The sequence below is a fragment of the Perca fluviatilis genome, chromosome 3 (genome assembly GCF_010015445.1).
Source record: "Perca fluviatilis chromosome 3, GENO_Pfluv_1.0, whole genome shotgun sequence".
Lineage (NCBI taxonomy): Eukaryota > Metazoa > Chordata > Actinopteri > Perciformes > Percidae > Perca > Perca fluviatilis.
In genome coordinates this window covers 25,045,140-25,067,999 of record NC_053114.1, presented here as the reverse complement: position 1 = coordinate 25,067,999, position 22,860 = coordinate 25,045,140, and the positions used below count along the sequence as shown (strand labels likewise).

Below are 22,860 nucleotides of genomic sequence, written 5' to 3'. Positions count from 1 at the left end.
ATGTAAAATCACAGTGTGCAGCCGAGGTGTGTCCACTCTCTTCATAATACTGTGTGTCTGAGGGTGTGTTACACAGAGATCTGGATGTTTGTAATCAGAGGAGTAGATTAGTACCCTCCAGTACATAAGCAGCTATACAGACATATCATTTTCCCAGCAGGCTCTCATTACAGTATTGCTTCAGTTTAATGGAGTTGCAGCACAACATGGGGTCACACTAAGCCCTCTTATTCTGGTCCTCAGCTTTAATGATGCACAGAAAATCACTCAAGTATGCTAATTTACTGTGTGACACAACATAATGCTCTAAAGATCCCTGGCAGTGTACATTGGCTGCATTTGTGTGCACAGGTGTGTGTATCTACCTCAGACAGGTTCAATAATTAACCTAAAAATAGATAACTGAACAAAGCTCTGCCTGTAGGTTATTCTAAGATGTTTTTAAAACACACATTCATTGTTCATTGCTAAGTTCATCAGGTTTTCCACCAGTGCACTCAGGAAGAAGGAACACAGCTACCAAATAGATTTTTGTTCCTTCCCTTTCTACTGACAGATAACACTGCTTTTCTTTCTTTTAAAAGTTCCCCTCATGCATTTCGATGCCATCTGGCTCTGTTTTTATTCTTCACTGTGGTTTCTTCACTTTCTCACAACCTTTTTCAGACCTTGCCAAAAAGCTATTCTCAGAGCACATGTCTGAATAGACATGGACTGTGGTGTTACACAAGTTTTCTCTTTATTTAAGTTGGCCCTCTGCCAGGTGACATCATTGAGAGCTGTGCAGTACACTGTAATGTTCCTTTTCATTCCTTTTTCTGCTATCATTTATTAACTGAAGTACATAATAGAGCAGTAGCAAAGTATGTGCTTATTGTAACTTTTTGAGGTACAGTGATGCATTTTATTTTTTTAATGTTTAAGTCATTAAAATCAATAAACAGCTGCGTTTCTTTTTACTTTAAACTTCTTATTGTGTATGTCTTATTTGTAATTCCACAAGATGTTTAAGCACATGGCATGTGCTTAAACATCTTTTCATTTTGTATATATATATTCTGGATATTTTACAAATATATACTTCAGTATTTCCCAAGAATGAAAAAAACGTGTTGCAAAGATTATTCTAATCATACATTTAAACATTTGAAGTGTAATTCTAAGAAGATGATCCTCCTGTCCACCTCTCACAGCAGACAGTTGGCATGCCAGGACAGTGACTCACCAGCAGTGGTGTGTCCAGAAGTTTCAGCTGGGCCCACTGGGGCCTACTGGGCCCAGTGCCAACAGTAACTGTTTAAAAAAAAAAAAATATGGGAGTTCACTTGAGTGAGCTGGGAGTGACTTTTGACTTACCTTTCCTGACTCATCTCTTTTCAGACTAACCATAGGGAGGCCCCATTGTGCCCCTATTGTGCCCCTGACACATTTTACTGAACGCTGTTTACCCTTTTTGACCCCACAGCTTCATCTGTCTTCTGTTGAAAACATCCTGTGTCTATGGACAGTTACTGCTGACATTATATGTGAGCCACACTGAATACGTACTTTATCCTCACAGAGAAAGAGAACCCATATGAGGATGTTGACCTGAAGCGGAAGAGTTTGGGTCGGAAGTCTTTTCTGTTGGAGGGCAACAGATTGTGGACCACCATGGACAGCAAGCTGAACTCTCCACCTCAGGTAAGTCATATGCCTGTTGGGATCAACAGCACTGATGTGTTTTTCTGTAGTAAACATAACACATATGTTTTCCTGTGGTGACGTGAATCTCATTGCTAGGTGTCAGTGCCTGGACAAGATCTTTTAAATAGTCTCACACCTCATTTGTGTCACTACAGGAAACGCTTTGATATGTTTAGACCTGGTGATTCTCCACAGAAAGGCCCATCTGCACATTTGGCTTCCTCACTTAAACGCAAAAGCACCTTATCCTCTCACTATATAAAGGGGTTTAATACTCCAGCAAATACTCCTTGAGCAGCTACTTTGTCAGGGATATAATGGAGGAGCGACTTCTGGATCTGTTCATAGTGCAGTCAAACAAACTCATGTCGTTTTAATAAAGACATCAGTCAATGATTGGCTTTTTTCCATCATGCCAATTGTTTCCAACACAACAGCAGGGCACAGCAAAGTGATGAGTTTGAGGTGTGCAGCACGTCGCCCATGCAGGTCTTTATCTAACAGCTTACTGTGGCTACTCCTTCTTGTTCCATTACTCCCTGCAATATGTAAAACGTATCAACTTGAAGTTACCATGTCTTGTTTTGTGGACACATTTTTGATGAGTTGTCGCTGTCAACCTCTGAGACAAATGCATTGTTTCCTATGACTGCTTCACAATAAAACCCACCCTGTGTTCCCCTGATTGAACACTTTTAATGTTTGATTTGCATTAGCAGTTACTTAATACAGCTCTGATACAGTCTAAAGAGAGTGAGCAGTAAACAGTGAGGCTGAATCAGATAAAATTAGAAACGTAGGATTACATGCATACATGATCGTTGTGCTTTAGGAGCCAATTTGAATCCAGCACGGGAATGGTGGACCCCGCCACGATCACTGAAAACTACTGGATTTTAAACCTTTTCATTTCATGAAAACCTTAAGGATTATTATGTAACTATAACTAAGAAAATGTCTTGAATTAATGCACTGAGATAACTATTTATGAAACCTCACAAATGAATGAATGAAATGTAATAAAGCTTCTATATTATTTTTTCTCTGACTAGTTGCCTTCCAAACCCAGTAGCCAGTCCCTTCGCCTCCCTGGTCCGAGTGAAAGGAATAGCCACCGGATGTCACAGTTGTCCAAACGCTACAGCCACGATGAAATGCTGCTTCTCCCCCAGCGGGGTGGGTCACCATCACCTTGTGGCCTGTTGGATGATAGCCTCTGTAGCACCAGTGATACCCTAGCCTCACACAGGCACTGGAGGATCCCCAAGGTACACACTACTAGATCCTACACAAACACCTCCACTAAGTCCTTGCAGAGCTCTGACTGTGTTCTCTTTCCTTTCCTGCTTCACAGACCAGCTCAGATTTCTGTAAGGACCATGTCAGTTCTGGATCACTTGTAATTTCTCAGTTTGGACAAGACGTTTTTAAAACACAGTGCCTCCATGCACGTTATTACTGCTTGGGTTTCTCTTGTGGTACTTTTTCTCAAGAACTCGCATTGAAGCTTTTCAGTAACCCTTAAAGCACAGGACAGTTATTACTTTTGGCCAGGAACACCCCTACTTCTTCTATACTTAGGATCAAAAGAATAACAATTTCAGATCACCGCACAGAGAATTTCCTCTTCCCTCTGTTTACAGCTGGTCCAGAGGATCAACTCCATTTACTGCACTAAACGTGGGAAGAAGAGGCTGAAGAAGCTGTCAATGTCCAATGTTGAGACTGCATCTCTGAGAGGTAAGCTTTCTCTTTATTCCCTTTCTTCACTGGCCAGATAAGTGAGTAAATATTTGCGTCGCAGCCACCCACATAGAGTTTGCGCTGCGTCCATCTTGTGACATAAACACGTTTGTGAAATTGCCCTCTGACCCGTAGAAAACCTTCTTGTCTGTCTCATGTCTGCCTCCAGATGACAACAGTGAGAGTGAGAGTGACTCTGATGACAGGTTCAAAGGTGAGTGACCACAGCATTCATTTGCAACGGTTAGGTGCTACACTTGTGTTAGCTCTCAACTTTTTCTTGGAGCTATGTTTCTCTCTAGTTGTGCAACAGCTTCCCAGTTGTGTATTTAACAAGTGATCCTGTGTGACCAGAACCGGACAGACCACAGAATCGTAACTGAAACATTTGGCATATGCACAGATTATCAGTAGACCATACAACATTTATCACATCTATCTAGATTCAATGACTGGAATACTAATGACATTTAGTGATGTTTTCTCTCTGTTTGGACAGGATGTTTCAGTAAACGTGAATTACATCCATACGTACAACATTTGATTTTCTGACTGTCTGAAGGTTAATACCCTGTGAGCTCTGGATTTACACACTGAACTGTAAAGTGTGAATTTTACAGTTTTACAGAGAATTGTATGTATTAATGTCCACTTCCCTCCTCAGCTCACACGCAGAGGTTGCTGAAACTGCAGTCCATCCTTCGGCGGGCCCCCAGCTACCGCACACTGGAGCTGCAGCTCATTGAGTGGCAGGAGAGAGAACTCTTTGAGTATTTTGTGGTTGTTTCTCTAAAAAAGAAACCCAGCAAAAACTCCTTCTCCCCAGAAGTCACCTACCAGTTCCCCAAGGTAAAAGCCTGACAGCCATCACTAAATCCATCCCCTAAAATGCATCAAAGTACCTCAAGTATTTTAGCTCAGGAATTACCTATCACAAATACTACATAGATATGTCACTCTGTCAGTTGGATAGGCCACTTTATTATCATCATTTAATGCTGTTGACAGCAGGGACTGATTTTAAAAACACTCGCTGTAGTGTATTAAGCGACTGCGGAGGGTGGAAAAACACATTTAACAGTTTATTAGCTTAACAATCTATGGCATGGTCTGGGAAAAGGTCCGCCCTAAAACTGAATATAATGAATTTGTAGCTAAATAGGGAAAATAATTCTGATAATAATAATAATAATAATAATAATAATAATACAAACAAATACGTCATGCATGTACAAAACAGCAGAGCTAACACACATCATTTAACATGTGTCAACAGCACAGGCAACAGCATTCAAACCTTTCATGACAGTTAATATTGTCTGTGCATTTGGAGGACGATGATTTTTGCAAGCAAATGTAATCTGGTTAAGTCACATTTAGACAGTCTGAAAGATGTATTTGTTAATGCCAAGGATAAAGCGGGCCAGTGTCATCAAGAAAAATGTGTTAGATCAAGAGTTGATTATGTACTGGAGGCTTTCCAGAGTTTTTCCACTCTCTGCTTTTAGTCATGGATTGATGTATTATGACCAAATATTTAAAATATTTAAATTAAAGTAAAAATCAATATTTATGTGAGCTTTTCATACTTGATTGTGCAGGTTGTTGACAATTTAAAGCTTTAGGGGCAATTAAGATTTATTAACGAGAGCCTGGGGAGTCTGTTTACAGACGGTTTAAAAATAACCAGGATCTGTGTCAGGGACGTGTTTTTAGTTAATCAAAGTTATTTAAGATTTGGTTCAGCAGAAGTATCCCTTGGGAGAAGTACATCTCTGCCAGCCAGCGGAAACACTCACTCTGTCGTTGAGGTAATGAGGGGGCAAAGGTTTAACCTTGTATGGGAGAAATGGTAGTCTGGTCATTTATTAGCTAGCTGACATTCATGGGGATCTTAAAAAAGGAGAACACAGTTATCTGAAGGAGAACAAGCTAACTCTCCTCTCCTCTCCTCTCCTCTCCTCTCCTCTCCTCTCCTCTCCTCTCCTCTCCTCTCCTCTCCTCTCCCCTCTCCTCCCTCTCCTCTCCTCTCCTCTCCTCTCCTCTCACAGCTAGAGAGGCCCACCAAGCAGATGAGGGAGGCTGAACAGAGACTCAAAGCCATTCCTCAGTTCTGTTTCCCAGATGCAAAAGACTGGAGTCCTGTGTCTGAGTACACCAGGTATGGCTGAGAATCTGCCTAACTCAGTGTCAAATTCATTATAACTAACTGGTCTATTACGTAAAAGTGTGCTCCAGTGATGTAGCATTGCACTTCCATAAAGTTGGGGGGGCTTGTGAGAGACCAATTAAGAAAAGAATATTTAAAATAAAAGCAGCAGAGCTCGAGATATTCTGACTTTTAGCCCTTGGAATTAACCCATAATTCAGTAGCATCTTTTGTGAAATTGTCTACATGTGTATGTGCCTTTGTGTCGATTCTCAAGTGTATACATTTGTTTTTTTCCACAGTGAGACCTTCTCCTTCATGTTGACTGGAGAGGACGGCAGCCGGAGGTTTGGGTACTGCAGACGCCTGCTGGTAAGCCACCATTTAACCCCTCATCCTCTGCTCCCTGTTCACACCCTGCTGAGCCCTGTTTGTCGGGACAGACCTTTTTTATGTGAACAAGTGATAAGGTTTTCCTATGGGGCCATTGATGTGTTACATGACCATCTACTAGGGCAGCAGGAAACAGAACATAAAAAAGAAGAAAAAAGAAAAACTGTGCTTATGACCGAATTGGTTAAAAAAAAAGTACATACAAAAATGCAAAAAAGGCACTCCCCAGGTTCCTTTACCTCTTCCAAAACCTGCCTATATTTATACCTAAAGCATTCTGCAAGCAACTAGATTCAATTATCTTACCATTTGTCTCGGAATTTAAAGTTCATCGTATTTCTAAAAAGCATATAACTAAGCCCAAATCAGTGGGAGGCCTAAGATTGCCTGTTTTAAAGGTCCCATGACATGGTGCTCTTTGGATGCTTTTATATAGACCTCAGTGGTCCCCTAATACTGTATCTGAAGTCTCTTTCCCAAAATTCAGCCTTGGTGCAGAATTACAGCCACTAGAGCCAGTCCCACAATGAGCTTTCTTTAGTATGTGCCATTTCTGTGTCTGTAGCTATTGAGGAGGAGAGAGGGGGGGGGGCAAGGTGGAGGGTGGGGGTTTGGTCTTGACCAACTGCCACTTTGCTCGTTTGAAAGCCATGATGTCTCTCTCTCATGGGTGGGCTAAATTCTCTGGACGGGCAAAGCAGAGAAAGGGGAGGTAACCTTGCTCCTTATGACCTCATAAGAAGCAAGATTCCAGATCGGCCCATCTGAGCTTTCATTTTCTCAAAGGCAGAGCAGGATACCCAGGGCTCGGTTTACACCTATCGCCATTTCTAGCCACTCGGGGACCATATGCAGGTTGGGGGAATGCATATTAATGTTAAAAAAAAACTCATAAAGTGAAATTTTCATGCCATGGGACCTTTAAGGCACTACTACTGGGCTGCAAACGCTTGAGCACTAATATATTGGTGAGACGCATACCCAGGTAACATTACTGCTTCTACCCCACCATGGCTTTTACCATTGAGCAGGATATTCCCAAAAGCTCTCTACCCGCTCTTCTCTTCTTATCAACCAAACCTCTTACAACCATATCAGGTAATAACTTTATGGTAGCTCTTTAAGAATCTGGTATCATTTCACTTGCCTGAAACCTCTATTGCCACGCCTGTTCTCTATAATCATGCCTTCCCCCCTCACTCACTGATACTGCTTTTGAGATCTGGAAAAATAGACGCATCATCACTGTAGCAGACCTATATATCAATAACACTTCTGGCGTCTTCGTCCAGCTGAAGGAAAAGTTCACTCTCCCACATACACACGTTTTTCGCTACCTCCAGATTAGAAATTACAGCTGGACAAATTTACCACATTTTGAATCAATGCCAGCCCCCATTGAACTTTATTATCTAATGAATCAGCCTCCTGACTCCAAAAAATGTGTCTCTCAATTTGTTGACCTGTTTACAGCATTTAACCCAACTCCCACACATAATTTAAAGGAAGCATGGGAAAAGGACCTGGACCTGGGTGTGACAATTACTGATGAAAACTGTTTTTCTTATCTTAAGGATGTTCTATACATTCTAGACACCAGCTAATTCAATTTAAAGTGCTCCATAGACTTCACTACTCCTCTACTCTTCCCAACCTGTCCAAAATGTAAGTCTGCAGAGGGCACCCTGGGTCACCTCTTTTGGTCCTGCCCAAAACTTAACAGATGTTGGTCAGATATCTCTGCCTGCCTCTCCAATGTTCATGACTGAGATATTGTACTAGACCTGTGTACTGCGGTTCTCGGCAGGACCAGTCATCTAAAAATGTTGCACCACCTACATCGTAAGACTGTTCAATATGGCATGATTATTGTCAAACGGAATATTTTAACATTGTGGAAAAGTGAGGATGTTCCCTCTTTTAAGATCTGGCTAGCAGAGATATCCAACATGCTACATATGGAGAAAGTACGATACAATGTCTCTCTCAACTCTGTAACCATTGACGAAATGTGGCAACCATTTTTGTCTTACCTATCAAGAATGTCTTAAAATGCTTAATTTTTTGCACCTTTTCCTTGGTCTTTGATACATGGTCGATCTTCACTTGGTGACTGGTGTCAACTTGTTTTACTATTGTTTTTCAGAAGAGCAACCTTTCTTTCTTTTACTCTATTTCTTTTATTTGGACCTGTGTTTGTACATGTATTATTAATGTATGCATACTCTCCAATACAATATTTTCGTGTTTTATTTACCTACTTATTTGTTAGTCTATTGTTGGGTGGGTTACTGTGCTGTGTTCTGCTGTGCTTTTTTGTTGTTGGTTAAACAGAAAAGCTATAAATAGAATATATATATACAGTATATATATATACTGTATATATTTATATTTTATATAAATATTTATATAATAATAAATATTTTGTATGTTATATAATCACTTATGTATCTTAAAATGAAAAAAAGAAATGCAGTAACTACATACTATTTAAGTAGTGTTAATAGATCAAACATTCGGTTATAAAGTGCATAAGAATATATTAAGTTATGGTAAAAACACAGTTAGGATTGATTCATTGAATTTAATGAGAGTTTCTCAGGAAAGGCAAAACAAAGAGAAACCATGAAAAATCCTAACTTTGTCATTGTGGAGCATATCCTCTTCATAATGAGGCCAGAGAGCACTTTGATGTTTTTTTCTTCTTCGTTGAGCTTCCCATTTAGCTTGCGGGTAGAGAGCATGACTGTGTGTGTTTCTGGGATTGTGGTGGTGATTTTGTTTGCCGTTTGGTATTTCTGAATATGTTTACAGTATGATAGTGTCTCAGAGGTTTTCTGGGGGTGTCTTAACCACTGTATATCATATGTATATGTGACTGATGACAGCTGGTGAATTCTGTGAACAGACAAAAATATTCTTTAACTTGATCTGCTCTCTTGAGCTGAGATTCATCTTGATAGAAGCAGATTTTAATGAAGGAAGAGGAAGAGGTGAGCTGCTGCTCTCCTCCAGTAACTTTGTTTCCTCCCTGCTGTCTGACCAGCCGTTGGCAGTAACCGAGCATTCCTGAGGACTTGAATCAAGCTCCACATAGTTGATTTAATCATCCATTTGGAAAAGCGGAGGAGAAACAAGAGGAGAAAATTGTATACCTAATATGGACAAGTGGATTGGCGGTTCTTGAGCGCTTGTGTTCATTCGTGTCTGTGTGTTTGAGTGTCTGGGCTCTTGAAGCGCGTAATGGTCTATGAGTGTACAGAGGAAGGTAGATACGATCAGCAGGAGCAGATAAACCACCTGTGTTTAGGAAGTTTGTATCCACATAAAAGTCTTTTACCTCAGATAACAGGCCAAATTTAAAGACTGTAGCTAAGTCTATAAACAACTTAACTCCATATGATATTATCATGGTCTACTGTACAGGTCATGGTTGTATTAACATGCTCTGACCCTTTATGTATTTAGTTTCTACTGTATATAAATTAAATTATACACATTTGATTAAAAAAATAACCCTTTTTGAATTTTCTGCTTTGGTTGTTTAAGCAAACTTTACAAGGTTACTTCAAGTCAACTTCAAGTTCAGTAAACTTGTCACCGGGAGAATTATTCAGGCTGTGGAAAGAGATATACTATAATGTCTTTTGTGGCTGTGGAGGAGCTTTGTAATGCCTAAAAGCCTTCTTTAAAGGTTTAAGCCTAAAACTTCATATACAATGCTATATTGCTGGACTACCCTTTTGAATGTTTGTAGTCAGTTTACAGAACATCTGCGAATGTGTCTCTTAATCAAGTCTATTAACATCAGTGTCCAATGAGTCTCTGTTGCTTTCTCTTACAGCCAACAGGGAAAGGACCTCGCCTTCCAGAGGTGTACTGTGTCATCAGCAGACTGGGCTGTTTTGACTTGTTCTCCACGGTGAGTTCAGCCTTTCCCATGCACACAAACTCAAACAAACACATGTACTGTAGACAGTCAGCTACAGTACGCTGGCTGTGTGTGGTGTTGTATCTGTGGTTAACCCGTCTCACAGCTGAAGTAAATGACTTTCAGCAGACCTTCTGCTAAACGCCTAATCATTGGCAAACCTTATTTTAGTCTTTTTTAACTTCCTGATTTCCCAGAGTAATTGTTTCCTTCACTTTTGTCTCAGTGGTGCTAACGCAGAGCTGTCACTCTGTTTGACTTTTCCAGCCTTATCTGATTACTTATTAATTCAAAGTGAGTAAGTCCAGACTGTTGAAACAAAGTGGCTGCTATATGACATTAAAATAAAATACCATGTTGTATTTCAAAGACAGAGTGCAAATATGCTCTGTTTTCATTGTTTAATAGTAATAATAACAGAGCTGTGATAAAAGGCTATATGAAGGCTTGGCAAAACATGAAAAATCTGTATTGTATTAGTAATTGAGTTAAAGCAGAATAGCTCCCCATGTAGATGACGTTTAGCATTTAATTTGCGAACAAAGTGTTTACCAGCAACAGGATTTGTCTAGTTTTGTATTATGTGAGTGCTCTTGAGATGCAAGAGTGAAATATAAGCGCTCAAATGTCTCCATTTTGGGAACAGTACCCCAGTAAACTTGACAGACAGACAGACAGAGAAATGTAGAGGATGAGAGAGGTGATATCATGTGATCTTGAAAACAATCAACTTTCCAGACAGCAGGCAGCTTGGGCCAAAACAGGCACACTGGGTAGAAATTTCCAATCACACAGGCATGGAAAGAAATTAATTTTCCATTTTTCAAAACAGAAAATGAATACCGAGTTCCAGACAATTGCTAGTACTCAAACACGTAACAGTATGTTTCCATAAATTGTCGCCATGGTCAATAGCTTTGATGACTGTGTACTTTATTTTGTCTTACTTGGCTATTCATTCAAAATGGATAAAAGCCTTGGTCCCTTTCATATTAACAGGTTTCCAGAAACTTTGTGGTTGAAAAATGTTGAGGAAACTGTGCTCTGTGCTCCCATGTTCAGATCCTGGATGAGGTAGAGCGGCGGCGAGGCGTCTCAGCAGCCTTGGTCTACCCCTTCATGAGGAGTCTAATGGAGTCGCCCTTCCCTGCACCAGGGAAGATTATCAAAGTAAAGACCTTTCTGCCCGGTGCAGGAAATGAGGTCAGAGCTACTACTTGCACTACTTTAATTATGGCCATTAGCCCAACTAATTTTCAGATACAGTGGTGTAAAATTGTCTTAGTTAATTAGTTCCACAAACTGTGATGTGAACTAAATTTCACATTTTTTGTGGTCATTCAGGTCATTGAGCTGAGGCGTCCCACCGACTCCAGACTGGAACATGTGGACTTTGACAGTCTGTTCAGTTGCCTCAGTGTACGGCAGGTGATACGAGTATTTGCCTCGCTGCTGCTGGAGCGTCGAGTCATTTTTGTGGCTGATAAACTCAGGTAAGGCTCCAAGTTTGTCTTACTCCCTCGATAGTGAGACTATCATCTCTGTAACACATCATTTTTTGAGCTTTTCCACCTGTATTTGATAGGACAGCTAGGTGAGAGAGAGAGAGAGAGGGGGAAGACATGCAGGAAATCGTCACAGGTCGAATTTGAACCCTGGACCTCTGCGTCGAGGCATAACCCTCCAAGTAAATGTGCGCCTGCTCTACCCACTGACCCAACCCGGCCACTCTGTAACATCTTTTAAATGGAAAAAAAGCGTTTGATTTTTATTTCACTGGGTTATATTTATTTTCCTCTTGCATTGTGAGACATTTGGTCTGACACTTTTGCTCTCTTGAGCCAAATTTTGTGCATATTTTATTTTTTAGTAACATTGCCAAAATAAATATTGTGTTTTATGGTCATCCAAAACTGAAAAATGTCTCATCCAAAAACTTTTAACAGACTGCTAGCTTGAGTCCATGGACTCATCCTGGCTGATGATGACAGAAAACAACCTTTCTACACGCATAGACACATAATAGTAGCAAAATGCTGTGGTTTTCTTAGCTGGGGCTTAACAGATACACAATGTCTTGAACTGTTTGATTATAATGATGTTTATGATGATTAGTATCAGAGTCAGGCAACAGATCAGTCAGTCAGCCAGCCAGTTAGCTGCCAGTTTGGATACCAGAAGTCAAGTGGGTCACACCAATAAGTCACTGCCAGAGGAGAAGCGGGTGGGACTGATAAGATCATGCGAAGAGTCTCCAAGGACTCGGTGTCCCAGTCTGTCCTCTTGTTACAGAAAAGAGAGGGGTACTTTTAGAGCATTGGAGGCGAGGGTGGAGTTGGAGGAGATTTGAGTGGAGAAGTAATCTCTCCATGTATCAAAGCCCAGTTTAAACAAACAGTCAGTGGGGGCAGTGACTGTGAGGAGAAGGAATGCACTTCCTGTGTGCGCGACTCTACCCTCTGTGATCTGTGGCTCAACTGTCGCCATTTGACTTATGATGCCATGTTCACTCCCTATATACTGAATGAGCTATGGCATTCTCTGTGTCCCTGGAGAAAATCATTTTACTGTTGCTCACTACCAGTAGAGTTGGGTCGATTTTCAGTTTTGCCGGTACGGTGTACGAGCTTGAACCGATTTGATTTTATTCAAAACCGGCTAAACCGAGATTAGTCATTCTGACACCTTATGGCAAATTTATAAAGAAGCAACCTGTGTCGCCAGCGTCAAAGTGCTAAATCCAACTTGTATTGCAGTGTTGTGCAGTAGCAGGGCTAAATAATTAATATTTAACTACAAAAAGTGATAGCATCAAGGAGCCATTGGTTGGGGTTTATCAGTGTTTTTTGCCCCCAACGATGCCTACCAGGCAACGCTGCCTGGAAGGCACTGTTGGGAGGCACTGGTTATTGTTAGGGTTACTGTTAAGGTTAAGGTTAGGGTTAGGTGCCTTGAAGGCAGCGGTCGCAGCGCTGCCTGGAAGGAGCAGTTGGGGGCAAAAAACACCATCGAGCCTGGTTGGGAATCGGGAGGCAACTCACGATACAATATTATCATTACATATTGCCCAAGACCGTGATGGTATAACTATACAGGCAATGCTGCGATTTTGTAAATAACTATTTAAAATACATGATTCAGTCATATAGTACATTACTCGTACATTACTCTACTATTACTCTTACTATTTTAATTTGCTACAAATTGCATTCATTCATGGTTTCCAGATGATGAATCCTAATGACTTTGGTGATCCTTTCACATTTCTTCTGCTGCCACTATGAGGTTGATATTTGTGGTCATGAGTAAACAGTCTCAACAACTATTTTAATTTACAGCCAATACCTGGAAAGCTAATGACATTCCCATCAGCCACAGCCAACGTTTTGTCCAGTGCTAATTACCAAATGTTAGAATGCTAAGACGCTAAACTAAGATGGTTAACATGATGAACATTGTTTGTACCCGCTTAGCATCAGCTTGTTAGCATTGTCATCATGTACAAAATGTTTGCAGTAAAGGAAGGATACATAAAGTAACAAATTAAACAAATTAAATTGCAAAATATTATGACATTATTATTCGACAATTACAAATGAGTTTTATAATTTTATGTCATAAATTTGCAGTGATGCTTAATGTAGTGTGTGTTTGTGTGTGTGTATTTTTTGTGTGTGTATTTTTGTGTGTGTGTGTGCGTGTGTGTGTGTGTGTTTATTTTTGTGTGTGTGTGTGTGTGTGTGGATTTAAATGATCAAGCATGCATACACACATCTCTTGTGTTTTAGTTTCTTCTGAAAACAGTGACAGCATTAATGACTTCTATGATAAAAGGACTGCTCCCTCTGGAGCTCCGGTACATAATCCATTCCCAAAATACCTTGTCGGCAGAACATGATGTATGTTTCTTTGCCTTAAAATGTAAGTCCAATACAAGCAGGAAGCGAGAGGAAAGCCATGTAAGGCAACAGTTTTCTGTGGGGTCTCTATCGCTTGTTTCTTTGGTGTGATACATTCACTTAACTCCTGTAATATTACACTGAAACCTTTTGTTGTTGTTGTTTTTTTCTAGAGAGGCTGTTGCCTCTGCATGAAAGTCTACACAGACTTTTTTAAGTGATCACTCATCATCTGGTGCCTTTAATAACAAGTTGGATGCCTAATCAGATAAATTCATCATCAGCTATGTCACTCTGCACTTGCTTATAACTCAGTGGACATGCAGATGCTGAATGAGTTTTGTCAGGGCTGCAGACTTATGTAAACAGCCTCTATCAGTCCTCAGGCTAGAGTTGAGGACGGTTACTAGGCAAGTCTGGATTTATCTTTTGGCATGGCAGTGAAATACTTTTACAGTAAAAGTGTTACTGCATATTGGATTCAAATGATTTCCCCCGATTTGATTCCATTGTGAAGATGATTTAATCCCACGGTTCCACCGCCTTCCCTGCATTATTTTAAAGCGAATTGCCACACTCAAGCTGAAAGTATGACATAATATTTGATTTCAGAGATGGCCTATTACAAGAAGTAGATGCCTCATATAATGATGAAGGTAGCAGAGAAGAAGATTAAGAAATATAGATTAGAGAGGTCTATGTTTGAGGGCGAGAGATGGGAAGAGTAGAAGAGTAGTGGGTTGTGGTGGCGCAGTGGATATGACTCATGCCTTTGGTGTGGGAGATCTGGGTAAGGGTTCAATTCCCACTGCGATACATCAACCAATGTGTCCCTGATCAAGATACTTAACCCCTAGTTGCTCCAGAGGCGTGCGGCCTCTGACATATATAGGAATTGTAAGTCGCTTTGGATAGAAATGACATGTAACATGTAGAAGGCCGGAGGAAGCTGCTTGTCTTCCTGCATACGCTCTCTGTTTCCCCATAATGCTGTTAAAGATTGTTTGATCCCCTTCTGTGCCAGTGGCTAAAAACTGTATTCAAACTGCTTGATAAAAAGTACAATGTGAAGTATTCAATCCATGTTGAGTTTGTGGTGTCCTTTTTAAATTTTTGGAATAATACAGCAGTCTGAAAGTGAGTTGGAGGTCTGTAGAGCACCAACACATTTCACAGCTGCAGTATTATGATCAATGGGGCCTGCAATCCTCAGACAGGTAGAATCATTGCTACCGCTGTTGGCATTTTTCTAATCAACGAGTATGGCAGCATACTCATTTAATTTAGTCCTCTGTTATTCTCAAACACTTTCTGTAACACGCTCTGCAGAGCTGGCACCAATCCAAAACCGCTTTTAACAACTTAACCAGTTTCCCATGTGGTATTTAACTCAGAGTTAGAGTGAAATCCACACACTGTAAACATGTGAAATGTTTCTGTTTTTCAAAGACTTGGCCATTACCAGAGCCTGACCAGCTGATTTTTACATCAGTGTCGTTCTTATGAATGTTTACACCCACGCGTAGACACTCATATGCATATGCACATACACCTGCACACATTAATCTGCTCTCTTGACAGCGCTGATCAAACTCAGACGTTACTGTGGTTTAAATAGGAACATGTATAGAGTTTCCCACCGGAAAGCCGTTTTTCATTGTAAAATGGCTTCTGCTGTTGTCTTCCGTGAAGCCAGAGAGCCGGGACCAAGAGCCAGTGGCTGGAGATCCTTAAAGACAGGAAGTGAGGGAAAACCATTTGGGGACTAAGGGAGCAGAGAACATTCTGCTAACAGATAAAAATACACCCTGTGCAGCTTGTCATAGGAATCCTATAGGACTATATGTACTCTGCTGCCTCTTTATTTGATTTCTATGTGTTATCCCGGAAGAGCTTTAACATTGAAGAATGGTTTTGCGGAGCTTTACAGAACAGCTGGTGTTTGACAGCTGTGGTTCAGTCTAGTCCTCTTTGTCCTCTGTCTATGGAATCATTCTTAGCCATGCCAGGACTGGTAGATATAGTGCAGTGCTTTAATAGAGGTGTGAAGCATGTGGTGATACAGGCTTTTGTCTCCCTCCCTCCCTCTCTCTGTCTAGGACACTGAAATTTTCCCTCCTTCTCTGGGCTTCACAGACTAAGCTGCTGGATCCCATGTTTCCTGGAGTGTGTGCCAGTTCAGCCTCACAAACACTAAACCAGACCTGGCAGACCTATGAGAGCTAATATGTCAGGATTAGCTCCCAAACCTCAACACACAACAGCTCTGCACAGACCTAACCTCTGAGGAACTGGTTCTTCTCTCTTTTCCTGAGAGTGGAATCATGAATTTATATAATTTTTAAGTGTGCAATCAAATTGAAATGACTCAAATTAATCTTTGGATCTTAGTTTATGCTTGCATAGTGTACTTTTTACAAGTAAGATTTTGGTGTTAAACATTCTGACAAACCTTGTATCAAATTGGTATGTTAAATCTTATTTTCCAACCAATCCACATATGTTCTTGCTTAAGAATCAGTCAAAATCAGCGGTACTCTTTCAGGGGTTATTGCACCCTGAAAAGTGAATAAAAACTCCATAAAAGGCAAACAAGGAATTACATTGTGCACTCCTCATGTAGGTATATGAGGACACCAAAATAACAAGAGCGTCTAAATCCATTCTAGCAGCTCTGTGAGGCTGAAAGCTAAATGCTAACATCAGCATGTTTGTCATCTTAGTTTAACATGTTAGCATGCTAACATTTGCTACACACAAAGTACAGCTGAGTCTGATGAGAATGTTACTAGTTTGCAGGTATTTTGTTATGAATCAAGTTATTGAACAACATTTTATGGCAATCCATCCAGTAGTTGCTAAAATATTTTAGTCTGGACCAAAGTAGTGGACCGACTGACCAACTAACAGACGAACAATTCCATTCTTAGAGATACTCCTATTGCATGGCTAAAAAACACCTTACAACATAATCCAATCTGATACAACCACATTGCAACATCTGTACTTATCTACATAATCAAACCTTGAACCATAAAGCATCATCAAATTCAGAAGAGAACAGGGTTTGTCTAAAATGCCCCTCTGCTGACGCTGTCTAATTGGAAATCTTTCATTCAGGATGTTTCATTTTTAGTTTTTTATTTATTATTCTCACCTGTAACTGGAAGAGGAAACCAGAGACATTTTTCTTCTTCTTTTGTTTCAACCCATATGTGGTCTGAGGGTCTGAAGTTTTGGTCTGGATCTAATTGGAATGTCCCTCTCTCTTTTTTAGAGTTGAGTGGCAACCTCTGCTAGTGCAGTGTTTTCATTGCAAGTACATCTTCTCTCAAGAGTATGTGGTTGGGGAATGAGTGTAATTGATCCTTTTGGTATCAGTGGTGTGTAGGGCCGAGTGTAGCCTGTGGCAAAGGTTTTCTGAGATCTGTGCCCCATCACTCCTTGTTGGAACTCGTCAAACCCAGGAAACGGGATCTGTTAGGAATTATCAAGCCCTCCTCAGGCAAATGGAAATCAGACCGGCCAAAGCAAAGCTGCTAGTGCTTCATGGTATGAGTGATCTGGAAAAGGCCTTAAAAGACTGAATGCTGTGGTTATTGTAGTCTTTGGGTTTTCACTGGTGTAATTCTATTTAACCCTGTCAAGAAAACACATTTTAATCTTGGCAATTTGACTCATGGGAAGTTAAGATGAAAAGGCCCGTGGCAAACATGTAGCCTGAATGAATGGAGTGGAAAAGTTTGTGGGAGTTTTGTCATTTATCTCAACACATTGATTAGGGTACTGGTCTCTGTTCTCTGTATGTTCTCTGTAAGCTGAAACTCAGTGTGAATGAGGTCACATAAAAGGGAGTAACTTATGTTTACTGGGATGTTCTCTCTGCTGTTGATGACAGCGACCACGGAAAACATTCCTCATTAAAAGTGTATATATCTCAAGTGGGGTGCGTTTGCATACCATGTTTGATCCTTGGTCTTGTTCTTGATCCATACTGATTTAATGCTCCACTGTGTGTGTGTTTGTGTGCGTGTCTGTGTGTGTTTGTGTGCGCGATTGGGCCCACAGTTTATTTTCACTCCCTTTGTGTACATGGACTGGACAGTATGTAGAGGACAGAGGTGGAGGAGGGTCAGCCACTGTCAACAAGCGACGGATCGTGAGAAAGACGGGCTGCTATTTGTGGTCTCCATTTCATACCACAGCTGTTGGAGTTAAACCAAATTGGTGCTTTTTGGTGTTGCGTCAACAAGCCTCCAGCTTAACTATAGCAACATGTAAAAGTCACGCCAGCCCTGCAGACAGAGTACAGTAATGTCACAACAATGCTGTTGAAATGTGGAGTCTTTTAGAGAAATACTTGTGAAAATTTAGAAATGGCCGTTGAATCTAGCTGTCCTTCAGATGAGCTGCGGGAAGAACAAAGTGTCAAAGCCAGAGTACATAAACTGTGCTGTTACGCCTCATATAAAAGTAACTGTTTCAAGGAAAAGAGGATCAAGTAGTCATGCAACCTGGGAAGAAAGATTAGTGATGGGAATACACTATTTGTGCCCTTATAGTTCAGTGATTCGAACATTTTGAAGGAGTTTTGACTGCATGACTGCAGTAGGAGGTATTTTTAGGCAAATGTTGTGACCATATAAACCACCACTCCCCTTTCAGTCTGGAAAACTTTTTTTTTGTCATTATCTCGCGAAACATCTGCTCTGTTTTCACAATGTTCAGTTTAATCTGGTGGGGTCTCTGCAGGGCGTTGTTGTTGCGTGAGTGTGAAGGTGATTGATGGTGTGTACCTTTTTTTTTTTGTCTCCCACATCAGTACCCTGTCCAGCTGCATGCATGCAGTGGTGGCGCTGCTTTATCCCTTCTCCTGGCAACACACCTTCATCCCTGTGCTGCCTGGGTCCATGTTGGATATTGTTTGCTGTCCCACTCCCTTCCTGGTGGGGCTGCTGTCTAGCTCTTTGCCCAAGCTCAAGGAGTTGCCTGTGGAAGAGGTGAGTAAACCATATCTGCATTTTCTCTGACCGTCTACCTCTGTGCAGTTTTTTTTTCAGACTCTGAGTTTCACATTTCAGACTGATGTCTCCATTATTCAAATGTCCCTGATTGTCTCTCTCTCTCTCTTTGTTCTCGTCTTTCTCTGATTGAAGCTTGTTTCTTGGAATAGTGGATATTAGTGTATTGGCTGATAAATTACAACAATACAGATTCAGAGTAACTTTATTATGAATTGGCCGTCTGTTTGACCACCTCTGGCTCTCGTCTAATTATATAAAGGAACCAGCCAGGTCTTTTCCAACCAACGAAAATGATTCAAAACTGTGGTCACATTGTATATATATGTGAAACCAGAGCAACTGAAATTCATTGTTTTTTTGGTCACTTGGGGACAGTGGAACAAGCTTTAAACACAGCATAGACATATTATCAGTTGACTTATGGAAATTCTCCGTAGAGCTGAGTAGATCTGCTGAGTTGAGTTTTCTCTTTTCTTTTTTGTTTATCTGTCCAATTCACTCGGTCCACTTGAATAATTTGATCCATTGTTTATATAAAAATATTCATTTGTGCAGCTTCAATACAAAAAAGACATTTTAAAAAGTCAACAAGGGTTTTGGGAACTTGTGATCGACATTTTGCATGAAATTCTAACATTTTACTGACCAAACGATGAATCGATGAATCAAGAAAATAATTGGTAGATTAATGGATGAATACAAATATTGGTTAGTTGCAATCCTACAATAAAACACATTTTCCGAGAAAGAATCCGCTTTATTCTTGTTCATCAGTCTACTTGTTTACCTGAAAAGATCTTTATTAAAAGTCAAGCCATGACTTTTTCAGAAACCTATGAAGTGTTGCAAACCCAGAAAAAACCCTCTATACATTAAATCTATACTGTACATGTATGTGTAAGCATTCCCACAGATACATAGCAAGTGACCTCAAGTAGTTCTGGTATGGGCAGCTGGTCCAGAGCCAGTGTCAGTGCAGCACCTGTCAAAGATCTCTGGCCTCCTTCTCTTTCTAGTTTTGGCTGTCAATAAATATTTTGGTAGAAGAAGCCCACTTAAGCATGGTCATAAATTATTATACAGGTATCAGGTTTTCATCTGATTTGCTGCAGAAAAAAGCATCTACGTATGCCTCTCAGATAACACTGACCTGTTAATGGACTGTCAACAACCTCTACCCGTCTGTTTACGTCACTCTTGCTGTTGCTGATTGACTCATGAAAACCTTTCTAAAAAATCTTTTTAAAAGAATGTGATGTTTTTTGTGTGTGCTGTAGCTTTTTTAAAGATGATGGTAATTTATTTTACAGATTTTGTTTTGCGGAGAGCAAATATACGTTTCCACTGCAGGTGGAATACTAATGATATACTCTTATTTTTCTTTTCTTAGGCTTTAATGGTCGACCTGGGAACTGACCGATTCATCCGACAGGTTAGTCTATGAAAAGAAACAAAAGCAAGACTAACTTTTGCTAAACTGATACCACAAGTAGCAATCACAAGATACTGGCTCCAGTGCTGTAGTACTTGAGTCCGGACTCGAGACATTGTTCTATTGTCTCTGACTTGTCTTGGACTCGTTGGTATTTGCACTCGGACTCGCCAAATATACTAGTTGGGCTCGACCGAGTCCAGCACTATATGCTTTTTTTTCTAAAGTAACTTCCTCTCTCCAAACAAAACCATTGATGAAGCTTTCTTCTTCAGAAAACAGGTATTGGTTTAATTCAAAATCCATCTAGAACGGGCATTGACATTGGTCACTTGGTATATATATGCCTGGCAACGTCATATACCTCAATCATCATGCATCAATCGTTTTCATTTTAGCCACAGACCCAATTTGAGCACTTTTTACTATGGATTCTTCAAGACAAGAAATAAGTTCAAGAATGGGAACATATTAATTATTTAGTGACACCTGTGTTGCTTGCTATTTGTTTCATTTTCCATTGGCAGTCCACAATGTAAAAATGTCTAAAATGTGAAGTTGTACTTGCACTGAAATTGCTCTACCTAAAGTAAATAATATGGCCTAATTTGATCCTACGGTGTGTTACTCTGCACTTGCTTTTTGATCATTACAAGTAAGAATGCAAAATGATCATCTTAAAATAGAAGATATACTGTCTCTCAAATCACATAAATTATGAACAGGTAAATAAGTGGTCTTGAATAGGATACATTTTTTTCTGTCTCTGTCTTGACTGTTTTTATTTGGACTCGGTCTTGACTTGGTCTCGACTAGTCCTGGTCTTGGACTTGGACTTGTCTTGGACTCGACAAAGCTACAGCCCTGACTGACACTTTCACTTCATTTCATAAGTAACTTTCGCAACGTCCTCGGTTTGAGGCCTGCCAGCGACCTTTCATCCCTCTATCTAATAAGGGCAAAAAATGCAGGCAAAAAATACATCATCTTAAGTGCAATTGTAATGAGGCCACAAGCAGAAAATCATAATTTTATTCATGTGATAAAACCATCTAAATGTTAATCTGTGATATGCTGAAATGTAAAAGTAGCAAAAAGTCAGCAAACTGTCTTAGTAATGAATGTTAGCAGCAATATCTATCTAGGTTTTTAACTAAAGTTAGCAAACATTAGCCATCATAAGTTACTGATCATACCAGACCATGTAAGGCTGAAGCAGCAAAACCTCTAAATGTATTGAGCTGAGTGATTTTGTTGCTTATGAATTGAACTTTTCATTTGTTGGAGGAAGATTGTGTTTTTTTCTTCTTTGAAACATTACATGGTCTCGCTTTAAACAGGGTCGTTAAACATGCGGTTCTCTGTTGTAAGTCTGAGCCTTTGAAACTGATTCTCCAAACGTTGTTTATCACTGGTGACTGCAGTGTTTTTGGTTGTTTATAGATGGACGACGAGGCCTCGCTGTTGCCGCGGAAACTTCAGGCAGCTCTTGAGCAAGCGCTGGAGCAGAGGAATGACATCATCAGTCAGGACTCTGACAGCGAGTCAGACGAAGGTGAATAAGTGACAAATGGACTCTTCCTACAAAGACGGATGTTTTTCTTTGTAAAATTAGAGCCAGAACATGTTCATTCCAAGTCTCTGTGAAACTCTGACGTCTCTCTTCTGATGACAGTGAATCATAAAGTCAGAGAGAGGTGAGATTATATGGTGTTTCTGATGATGAGAGCTACATGTCGAGCTGACTGGTGCCAAATTACGCTTACTTTTTATGTGTTCCACAGAGGGTTCATTATTTTATAAGTAATACGGTGGCAAAACAACATCAATGAGTTGTACAATTGTGAATAGAAAAGTAACAGTAATGCACACTACATGTAGCTTTTTTTGTTTTTGTTTTTTAAATGTGTTTTGGATCTTTGGGTAAAATCTGCTACTTCTTTTTTTTTTGTATCTCCCATATGGTCTAGCGGTTAGGATTCCTGGTTTTCACCCAGGTGGCCCGGGTTCAACTCCCGGTATGGGAATCAGATTTTCTTAGGGTTTTAACCCCAGGAGAATCTATGATAGATTTAATTGTAGAACAAGAGTTATATACTGTGTTTCTTCCTTGAGCAAGTAATAAGATAAGAATGGACATTGAAGAGACAATTATTAAGAAAGCCTGATCTTACTCTTTCAAAGGCTTGCACACTGTTTCCTATCGCTGCATTAATCAGGAAGAGAGCCTACACAGGAATGACTTTGTGTCCCTGCTTTTCACATTGTTCTCCGAAATAAAACCTACAGCTAACGGTGTGTCTGAGGTTGTGTTACATCTGCCGCATGTCAGTCACAAACTATTCTCACTAATGTGCAAACCAAAGCTTGTGCAACCTACAGTCTGTTTAAATGGATGTTAAAGCTTGACTTTACATGCTACTACTACCACCACACACAATTCCCTCTTCTTAAAGTACCTTGTAATATATTTAGACCATGTGCCAGGCCTACGAGCTGGCCATGACACCTAACCTTTACTCTATAGAATAACTAATATGAGAGGAAACAGCAACAATAATTTAAGACTGCAAGGGAAGGCAGAAAATAAGAAAATTACATGT

The 22,860-nt window shown here is 40.2% G+C and overlaps 1 protein-coding gene and 1 non-coding gene across 4 annotated transcripts in view; both read left to right on the top strand.

Moving 5' to 3' along the window:
* The window catches only part of dennd2b (DENN domain containing 2B), a 54,480-nt gene that overhangs the window by 29,366 nt on the left and 2,254 nt on the right, over positions 1–22,860 (top strand). For 2 of the 3 annotated variants that reach the window (XM_039794716.1, XM_039794715.1), the window contains exons 5-17: positions 1,562–1,683; positions 2,739–2,954; positions 3,330–3,426; positions 3,599–3,643; positions 4,094–4,278; positions 5,481–5,590; positions 5,881–5,950; positions 9,816–9,893; positions 10,965–11,105; positions 11,247–11,395; positions 18,624–18,801; positions 20,216–20,257; positions 21,701–21,812. In XM_039794716.1, coding sequence (XP_039650650.1) covers positions 1,562–1,683; positions 2,739–2,954; positions 3,330–3,426; positions 3,599–3,643; positions 4,094–4,278; positions 5,481–5,590; positions 5,881–5,950; positions 9,816–9,893; positions 10,965–11,105; positions 11,247–11,395; positions 18,624–18,801; positions 20,216–20,257; positions 21,701–21,812 — 1,545 coding nt within the window. Of the gene's footprint in view, positions 1–1,561; positions 1,684–2,738; positions 2,955–3,329; positions 3,427–3,598; positions 3,644–4,093; positions 4,279–5,480; positions 5,591–5,880; positions 5,951–9,815; positions 9,894–10,964; positions 11,106–11,246; positions 11,396–15,900; positions 16,506–18,623; positions 18,802–20,215; positions 20,258–21,700; positions 21,813–22,860 lie in introns of those variants that run through there. The other variant, XM_039794717.1, reaches the window with a different exon arrangement.
* On the top strand, positions 22,213–22,284 carry trnae-uuc. The gene has a single exon. It is a non-coding gene; the product is annotated as a tRNA-Glu (tRNA).